At 45.2% G+C, this 10,507-nt stretch overlaps 1 protein-coding gene across 3 annotated transcripts in view; it reads left to right on the top strand.

The window, feature by feature from the left end:
- CASR (calcium sensing receptor) overlaps positions 1–10,227 on the top strand; it is an 80,455-nt gene extending 70,228 nt beyond the window's left edge. For all 3 annotated transcript variants that reach the window (XM_029214263.1, XM_029214264.1, XM_029214262.1), the window contains 3 exons: positions 1,380–1,610; positions 5,864–5,987; positions 7,282–10,227. In XM_029214263.1, coding sequence (XP_029070096.1) covers positions 1,380–1,610; positions 5,864–5,987; positions 7,282–8,783 — 1,857 coding nt within the window. In that variant the 3' untranslated portion in view covers positions 8,784–10,227. The remainder of the gene's footprint in view (positions 1–1,379; positions 1,611–5,863; positions 5,988–7,281) is intronic.
- Positions 10,228–10,507: the final 280 nt, after the last annotated feature.

The raw sequence follows: 10,507 nt of genomic DNA on the forward strand, positions 1-10,507 counted from the left end.
GAGAGGCCCGCGTACCGAAAAAAAAAAAAAAAAAAAAAAAGTTATGCTAGGGAATTCCCTGGAGGTCCAGTGGTTAGGGCTCTGCACTTCCACTGCAGGGGGCACAGGTTCGATCCGTGGTTGGGGAAGTAAGATCCCACGTACGCGGCCAAAAAAAAAAAAAAAAGCTATGCTAAAAGGGAGAGGGACCTCTAAATGTACTCCTGTGGTACGCCAAACCATAGAACAGAAGGAAGTTCATACTAGAACCTGGAGATTGCTGCAGCCTCTCTGGCCCAGCCCTCTCATCCTGCAGGTGAGGAAACGCACTCAGAGCCAGAGAGTGAGAAAGCCCCATGAGTCGTGAGGTACAGTGGAAGTGAGCACCCCTACTCTCACAGTCTGGACTGTGTGTGCTTCACTCTCTCTTGGTGCCTCAATGACCCCCTGACCCTGGGCAGGTCCCGCATGAAAGATAAGCTACAAAGTGCCCACTGCTCCCTCTTGACCAAAGTCAGGGGCACACAGGAAGCAGAGGCAGGAGCCTAGTGATGCTGCAGTGGAGCAGAGCCACTACAAACGCAGGCTTGGCACCACTTGCTAGCTGTGTGACCCCGGACTAGATACTTCTATTTTCTGTGCCTCGGTTTCTCCATCAATAAAGTGGGGGTAATAGTACTATTTGTTGTGAAGATTAGATAACGAATATAAAGTATTTAGCATTGTGCCCCAAAGGTAATACAATGACTAGTAGGGTTTAGTAATTATTATCATTACTTTTTTTGTACAAGGGTTTTGTGACCCATAAAACCCTGTAAAAAGTAAAGGATTGGCCATGATTATTACAACAGTGATGGCCAAGACTCCACTCACAGCCTTGTTTCTTTCTTCCTTCCACCCTCTCTCTGTGATCTTTGGCAACAAGACACTTCTACAGAAGCAGTAGCATAGGGAAAGATGGTGCAGAGCGTAAGAGTACTTACTCTTTCCAAAGCCCATCTCAGAAGACACCAGGGATGGCTCTGGCTTACAAACCCTGCCCCCCTCCTGGATACCGCCAGGTGATGGTGCACCTGCAAAAGTCTTGATTTGGCCAGTGGCCATGGTGAGATATATTCCTTTTCCTTTCCTGACTTCCTGACTTCAAGAAAGTGTTTCCTACCCCAGTTGCAATTTGAGTATCAAATAAAGTTGAGTATCAAAGTTCATGGGTTACCAGGGCTGCCATTAACACATATAAGTACCTTAGTGTGAATTGCAAAAAGGCCTCTCTTCTTCAAGTCATGTTCCTTCCACTTTGTTTGAACAAGATAGTTTACTGTCCTGTGTAGAGCTCAACCTACATAACCATACATGGCAGCCTGTGGCTTCTATTCAGAATATTCATCTCTATTCTTTAGGTCCTGAAGCACCTACGGCACCTAAACTTTACCAACAATATGGGGGAGCAGGTAACTTTCGATGAATGTGGAGACCTGGCAGGGAACTATTCCATCATCAATTGGCACCTCTCCCCAGAGGATGGCTCCATAGTGTTTAAGGAAGTTGGATATTACAATGTCTATGCCAAGAAAGGAGAAAGGCTCTTCATCAATGAGGAGAAAATCCTGTGGAGTGGATTCTCAAGGGAGGTACGTGTTGTCCGTCAGGATACCAGATGCCTCCACCACAGGCAGAAACTGTGCTGGGCTTTGGGAGGGCCTTGGACTTCACCACTGGACTTCCAGAATCATGAGTCCACTTCCCTCAACTCACTAACTGCATTGCCAGGGCTCCCTGTGAAATCCATGAGTGTTTAGTGTACAGAAGGGAATCTTCAGAACCTGAGCCCCATACTTATTATATTGAAACAATTTTATTCTTTACAAATCTGACTCCTTGGCTAATAATAGTTTCCTTGGCTAAAACTTTCCCCAACCAGAGAAAAACATCACTCAAGGCAGGGCATGGACAATTCACACAGAGGTAGTTCCCTGTCATCCAGATAGCTCAGGACTGACGTATAAGTCAAAAGCACAATTTATTCTCCTGCTATGGGAGACCTGTAACAAATAGGAGGATGCTTGTGACCATGATCAGGACCCCCTTCCATGAGTATCACTGCATCTAGAAGCTTGATTAATAACCAGAAGCACATTACCCAATGAATATGCCCTTAAGGAAAAGACGCATGATATGCTGAAATAATAACTATTCCATGATGGTTGCGTCCTAGAATATAGTAGGCTGCTGAGGACCTGGATCCTCTGTAGAAACAGACCCTGGACCGGGCATCCTCTTTAACTCTCCCAAGAAGCCTGGATGAGACCCACTACATTTCTCTTTGCATTTGCCTTTCTATTATCACCTTTGAGTGTCTTGAACCACTTTTTATAACATGACCAAAAATTCAACTTCATCTTTTTACCAAATGCTTCTTAGGTTGATGGGTTTCTGATGAAATACTACAATTTCATTGTTTCCCAATATAGAGGATAAGTTACCCACGAGAAGGTCTCCTATAGATAGCGAATATCATCCACAGTGTGCAAGTCTTTTTTAGCTTCTACCTCAGAGGGTGGATTCTCAATTATAAACATGTCATAACCTTTTCCAGACAGAACTTTTGGGGTTCCAGAGGTTATATCCCTCTGCCCACTAATTATACTCTTGTCTAAATTATCACAAGTTTCAACTGACTGAAGTCTAAATTGATCAGCTATATTATCAAGTCATCCCTGCTGTTGACTCATCTAGGTTATATTTTATCTCCATTCATGCACATAATTGATTGTCCCTAATTGGTGTAGATTGAACCATTTTTATTTTGTTTTTTTGAGGTTTTTGTCACTCACAGCCTAACAGAAGCCAAGAGGGAAAGCTACTAAACTCATTTTATGAGGCTGATATAATCTTAACACCAGAAACAGACAATAACAGTACAAGAAAAGACAATTATAGGCCAATTTATAAACATAGATGTGCTCACATCCTAAATAAAATATCAACAAAATTGGACCACCAATGTATAAAATATATAATATATCGTGATCCCGTAGAGTTTGCAGTGAATTTACAGGAACATAATGATAGCCAAACATTCCAACGTTGTAGTGTTTGTAGATGTAGTTTACCCTTTCCTTCCCTTTCCTTTCCTTCGAACCAGGGTCCTGAGAATCTTAGCAATCATCAGGTCTGATACTGCCATTTCTATTCCTCTTTCATTAGAAAATAGTGTCCATCATCTTCTGTTCAAGTGTTTTGAAATTCCTTGTTAAGCCAGTTATTTCTTTTTTGCTGGAAGCAATGATAATTATTTTATTGCTTTCCATGTGTTTAACTTTGTAAGACATCTCCATTTCAAGCAGTCATGGGGACGGGGAAGGTCTTATTAAAGAGATATTTTGGAAATAGTATGAGCTCTATCACGTATCAAGCATTATTCAAGGCTTTGTAACTGGGGCTACAAAAATGAGGAAGACTTGCTCCCTACCTTCAAGATGCTTTTGCAAAGTATACTTCATTCTTATGATACATCTATTATCTCTGATCCACATAGACTGTTAGGTAGTAAATACCTAATAAATTTCTAGAGTAAGTACTCAGTTACCTGGCATGATCAGAGAACGAGATAGAAGCAGGACTTCTGAAATGGTGAAGCAATGGTAAATTGGGCAAAACTGTCAAAAACAACCCTTTAAGAACCTAGAAATCAACCAGTAGCATACATCAAAAGGTGAAGGATTTTTTTTTTTAAGACAAACTAATGAAACTCAGGTAAGAATAGTGGCAGTCTGGGCATTTTAGCCTGGGGCTGCTCTCCGATTGTTTCTAATGTGGACAATCATATCGTCTGCAGTTTTATTTAGAATAACAGATTTATTTAGCCTTTTCCAATATGTTTGCCCTTCTTTTTCTTGTTTTATTCCACCAGCTAGGAACTCCAGTGAAATATATAATAATAGTGGTGATACTGAGCACCCTTGTTTTAAAGTAAATGCTTTTAATATTGTGTATTAGAATAGAATGATTTTTAAGAATTTGGGGGGTTTTTTCAAGGTAAAGGTATTTCTTCCTACTCTCTTTCATTGTTTTTATCACTAGTTTGTGTTACATTTCGTCAAATACTTTTCATCCATTGATGATCATATTTTTCTGTGTTAATTTATTACTGCAGTGAATGACACAGATTTTCTAATATTAAACTTGTTTGCATTCCTGGCATAAACTCAGCATGATCATGGTGTATTTTCTTTTTCATATCCTTTGAGTTTTAGTATTTTTCATCTACTTTCAAGTAGTAGAAAGTAGTTGTACTCTTTCCAGATCCTTTCAGATTCCTTACACTTTGCATGTATCTCCAGGACTTCTGTACATTTTTACTTCCAATAACCAGAACTTGATGCTCTTTTTCAGAAGACTGCCTGCAGGCTAATGGAACCCATTTGGCTCACAGGCTCAGAGAGGCAAAGGAGAACCTCAGAAGAGCCTAGGAATTTACATTTCCCTTAACCTATGAGTGGTGTGGAAGTGTGAAAGCCCTCGCCCTTTTCTTCAGATCAGGACAGCTCTGGGGCATAACCTACAGTCCAGAGCTCCCCTGGGGGATCAGGCAGAAGTCTGAGGGACTTTTCTCGGGATCACACCCTTGCTTCTTCTCCTCCCTTCTATGTCCTACTTCCTCTAGTCTCTTCCTGGTTCCCTCGGGAGAGCTTTCTTTATAAATCACTTGGACACAAATCCTCAACTCAGCTCTGCTTCTGAAGACAATTTAATAAGTGAGATGGGCCTGTAATTTTTTTTTTTCTTTTTCATGCTGTCCTTGTCTTGTTTTGGAATCAGGGTTATTATACTGGCCTTACACGACTGAGTTGGAGGGTACTCCTTTTTAAAAAAAAAATTATTTTCCTGATCTCTGATAGAGTTTGTACAAGATTAGGTTGCTCTATTCCTTGAGAGTTTAGTACTACTTGCCTGTGGTGAACACAGGATGACGGTCATCTCAGGTATGACTATGTGCTGAGGAGGAAGTAAGTGGAAAGGGGAGTGTATAGTTAGATGTAGGTTGCTGTCCCATCCTAGTTTTTGTCTTGGATGGTAGTCATTAAAAATGACTAACTGAAGTGGTTCAAACATGGACAAGTCATGATGGAAAGAAACAAGGATTATGATTAATCAAATTCTGTGCACCTGAAGTCCACTACGGAAATAAATAAATTAAATTAAATCCATGTTATCTGAAGTTAATGTAGCTACTGAAGCTTTCTTTTGGTTAGTAATTACCTGATATATTTTTCTGATCCATTTACTTCCGACTCCTCCATGCCTGTCCTGCCTGCCTCACTGAGCTGTTGCAAGGATCTCAGAAATCACCCTATAAAACCTAAAAGAAAATTGCAGGAATTGCAATTCACTACAAAGTTCAAAGTCTCATTTTCAAATAAATTACCCTTCGTCTCAGCATCTCCCCTTGTAACTCTCCCTCTGTGTGTAGGTCCATGTCCCTGTGTCTAGGTCCATGTCCCTGTGTCTTTTAGTTTGTTTCAAACTTTTACTTCTATGGAAAGTAGACAGATGTCTCATTATGGGACTTGGAGACGATGGAAGGGAAGACTGTTTAAGGAGGATTTTGTCACTGTGTAGACTCCCAACAATTAATCTTTCTAGAATCCCACTGAGGTGTGTGTGTGTGTGCGCGCGCGCACGCGCCTGCACTTGCCCATAGGCATCCCTCCCTTTCATAGATAACAGGAACAAAGACCTCTGGACCTTCCTGTGCCTGGATTGGGCCTGAGTCTGCCGCACTGGTCCTAGTGCCCAGCCCCTCCGTCTTACCCGTGTCAGTGGAGCTGGAAGACTGATCCTGCGGCTGCAGCCCCTCACTGTTGTGATCTCTGTCCTCCAGGTGCCTTTCTCCAACTGCAGCCGAGACTGCCTGGCAGGGACCAGGAAAGGAATCATTGAGGGGGAGCCCACCTGCTGCTTTGAGTGCGTGGAGTGTCCCGACGGGGAGTATAGTGATGAGACAGGTAAAGGAGCAGCCCCTCGTGGACACCATGCAGAGCTCGGTTCACTTTGGGGCCCTGGGATCAGCGAAGTACCTGGAAGGGCTGGGCTGTGATGGTGCTTAGCATGGTTTCTCATTTAACAAGGTGTGTCTGAGCATCACGCTGGGCTGGGCACTGAGGGGGTAAGAAGAGGAATGTTAGTCTCTGTAATGCCATAAAAGCTTACAAACACACCTGTTACACATCTTTCTCTTACTTCGATACTGCTCTCCAATATTGTTTTCTTTTTCTTATAGCTCAATGATCCTGAATAGACAAAGTTCTGTGTGTTCCTGTCTCCAGAGTTAATACGCCATGATAGATGGCCTGCTGAGTGATTGGCACCGTACTTACCGTCTTACTTATGTTTTTCCTGTGCCTCAGTTTCTTCATCTATAAAGTAGGAATAATAGTAAACCTATCTTATAGAGTTTGGTTGATTCATTGAGTTAGTATTGGTAAAGCACATGGTAAATTATAGATAAATATTTGTTAAATAAAAACCTTGAGTAGCATATTGGAAGCACTCTATAAATACGAACTATTATTATTTTATCATTGTTTTTAATTCATTTCATCCTCACCACAATAATGGGGTTATTATTGCCTACATTTCACAGGTGATGAAACCGAGGCTCAGAATGTTTAAGTAGCCTGACGAAAGTCACACAGCTAATAAGTGGCAGGGCCAGGATTCCCATCCAGATCTCTGACTGCAAAGCCCATGCTCCTTTCACTCCCCAAAACTGCACACTGCATGAGACATAGCAGAGACTTAATAAACATTTGTTGGTCAAATGAGTCTGTGGACTCCCTCACTAGAAAGCCGTGGATGAGGAAGGTACAGGTCACATGCGTGGGAAACTTTGCCTTGATCTAAGAAGAAGTCTGCTCTGGCATGTCTACAAAGCCCATCCTTATGTCCAAAATGAGTCAGGCTGAGCGTGAAGCACTGTGAAATTTGGTGGACAGTGCCAGACCCTTAGCGTGCAGGGCAGCCACCTACCCAGCAAGACTAATCGTTCTCTGCTACAAACCATCAGCAAGAAAGTAGCCCCCTTATGTACAAAGGAAAAATATAATGGAACCATCAAAGACACATGAAATTAAGTATATTATTAAGCATAAGTCAGGGTTCAATACATTATTTGATAACGTAAAAATCACAATTATTTCATCAATAAAGAAAATTTAAAGTGCCCTCACCACCACATTCACACTCACAAAGTTCAGTCTGTGCCACACAGTACTAACCCTTTACTGGGACATTTTACAGACGCGAGTGCCTGTGACAAGTGCCCTGATGACTTCTGGTCCAATGAGAACCACACTTCCTGCATTGCCAAGGAGATTGAGTTTCTGTCCTGGACTGAGCCCTTTGGGATCGCACTCACCCTCTTTGCTGTGCTGGGCATTTTCCTCACTGCCTTCGTGCTGGGCGTCTTCATCAAGTTCCGCAACACGCCCATTGTCAAGGCCACCAACCGAGAGCTCTCCTACCTCCTCCTCTTCTCCCTGCTCTGCTGTTTCTCCAGCTCCCTGTTCTTCATTGGGGAGCCCCAGGACTGGACCTGTCGCCTGCGCCAGCCGGCCTTTGGTATCAGCTTCGTGCTCTGCATCTCGTGCATCCTGGTGAAAACCAACCGCGTCCTCCTGGTGTTTGAGGCCAAGATTCCCACCAGCTTCCACCGCAAGTGGTGGGGGCTCAACCTGCAGTTCCTGCTGGTCTTCCTCTGCACCTTCATGCAGATCGTCATCTGTGCCATCTGGCTCAACACCGCGCCCCCCTCGAGCTACCGCAACCACGAGCTGGAGGATGAGATCATCTTCATCACCTGCCACGAGGGCTCGCTCATGGCACTGGGCTTCCTGATCGGCTACACCTGCCTGCTGGCTGCCATCTGCTTCTTCTTCGCCTTCAAGTCCCGGAAGCTGCCGGAGAACTTCAACGAAGCCAAGTTCATCACCTTCAGCATGCTCATCTTCTTCATCGTCTGGATCTCGTTCATTCCCGCCTACGCCAGCACCTACGGCAAGTTTGTCTCTGCCGTGGAGGTGATCGCTATCCTGGCAGCCAGCTTTGGCTTGCTGGCCTGCATCTTCTTCAACAAGGTCTACATCATCCTCTTCAAGCCATCCCGTAACACCATCGAGGAGGTGCGCTGCAGCACCGCGGCTCACGCCTTCAAGGTGGCGGCCCGCGCCACGCTGCGCCGCAGCAATGTCTCCCGCCAGCGGTCCAGCAGCCTTGGGGGCTCCACGGGATCTACCCCCTCCTCCTCCATCAGCAGCAAGAGCAACAGCGAGGACCCCTTCCCGCAGCCCGAGAGGCAGAAGCAGCAGCAGCCGCTGGCCCTGACCCAGTGCACGCAGCAGCCACAGCCGCGGCCGCCCTCGACCCTGCAGCGGCAGCAGCAGCCCAGATGCAAGCAGAAGGTCATTTTCGGCAGTGGCACAGTCACCTTCTCGCTGAGCTTTGACGAGCCTCAGAAGAGCGCCATGGCTCACAGGAATTCCACGCACCAGAACTCCCTGGAGGCCCAGAAAAACAACGACGCCCTGACCAGACACCAGGCGTTACTCCCGCTGCAGTGCGGGGAGACAGACTCGGAACTGACCGCCCAGGAGACAGGCCTGCAGGGGCCTGTGGGTGGGGACCACCAGCCAGAGATGGAGGACCCGGAAGAGATGTCCCCAGCACTTGTAGTGTCTAATTCACGGAGCTTTGTCATCAGCGGTGGAGGCAGCACTGTCACAGAAAACATGCTGCATTCCTAAAACGGAAGGAGAAGGCCAGTCCAGGGGGAATTCCAGAGAGGTTTCCTGGGATCACGGTCTCCGACAGGGATGAGGAATCACCCCAGACTCCTTTCCTCCAGGAAGGAGGAATAAGACACCCCAAATGCGTGGAACTTAGTTGCACTGCCACAAACGACAGTGAATTGACTAATGTTCCCTTTAAAATTAAAAAGAGGAGAGCTGTGTGCTTCTGTGGTTGGATTTGTCAGAGCGCTGAGATCCCCGTAGTCAGGTTCGCTGTTCATGTCCGTGCCTCTGTTCTCCTCCTCTGTTCTATCCCGCTCAACAGCCCAGAGATGAAACCAAGGCTTTAAACTACCCACCTACTCCCCCTGTTTTATGGGTTCTGGTTTTTGGTTTTAATACTGAAATGTCTGCCCTGAACTTTGCAGACAGCCTGGTCCAGAGACAAAAGTGTGCAGAGTGACAGGACATCAGATTTGACCACCACTAGAGTTGAGTCTGAAAGACAGAATGTCACCAGCACTGCCCAGCACCTTGATGATGGAAAGAACTTGAAATGTCCAAAACTGTAAGGTGAATGTGTCCCCTCCTATTTATGAAAACTATAAAATATTTAGACTCTTACTTGCTGCTGCTATCATGTGACATCGAGAAGGTTAGCATCCCTCCTGTACGGGGACATCTGGTTTGGTCCAGAATGTATTAGTGATGTCATGTTTAGATTCCATGATCACAAGAATCACCTCAGATTGTTGGGAAGGGACTGCATGAATCCAATGAGCTGTATCTGTAATTAATATTGCCATATGTAGCTTTATCCTTAAGAAAATACTTCTGCTGTAATAGTCCGTGGACAATATAAACTGGGAAAAAGTGCCCCAGTCTGGTTTATATAAGGCAGTATTATTGAGCTCCATTTTCCTTGCCCATCCCACCACCTGCACCCCCATGAGCTAAGGCCTATGTCAGTCCTTTCAGGGCCCCAGGGGTCCAGAAACTCCCCACTTCCCTGCCGCAAAGGCTTCCTGAAGCCAAATCCATGCCTTCCCCTGTGAAGAATAAGCTCCCAGTCACTGGCCTCCTACCAGTTGCTGGGGTAAGAAAATGTGATTCTGAGAGAGCTCTCATGGGGAATTACCCTGGCACTCTACCCCCGAAATGCTGTACCTACGTTCCCTCCAGCAGTGGGAGTCTGCCCATGGGTAGTTACAGGATGGAACGCTGAACACCATGCTGCTGAACAGTCAGGCGCTGGAGCTACAGAGACCTGGGTTCAAGCACTGGGTTGGTCACTGACAAGCTGCGTGACCCTAGGCAGGGAACCTTGACCTCACTCAGCCCCAGTTTCTTTGTGTCTAAAATGGGGGTAATAATCATTCTTTTCCCTCAGAGCTCTTATGTGAGTTAAATGAGATAAATGTATGTAAAGTACTTTAGCATGGTGCCTAGCCCCTAGTAAGCAGTCAATAAATATTAGTTAATATTATTCCTCATATTGTAATTTTTTTCACGTGTTTAAAATACAAAACAACACATTTATTTACCATTCAGATTTTAACAACAAGCTCACTGAGCACAATAACTTTCTCCATAATAAGCCCAAGAACCCTAGGGCCCAGTTCAAGGGCTCCTGAGCGACACTGCTCATGGTGAAGCCAGAAGGTCACTGCCCCAAGCGCCCCGTGATACCTCCACCTCTGGTGCCAGAACCCAGATCTCTAGCACCAAGGGCAGACCAT

The sequence above is a fragment of the Monodon monoceros genome, unplaced genomic scaffold, assembly GCF_005190385.1.
Source record: "Monodon monoceros isolate NGI ecotype Baffin Bay Population unplaced genomic scaffold, NGI_Narwhal_1 Super_Scaffold_11, whole genome shotgun sequence".
NCBI classification, from domain to species: domain Eukaryota; kingdom Metazoa; phylum Chordata; class Mammalia; order Artiodactyla; family Monodontidae; genus Monodon; species Monodon monoceros.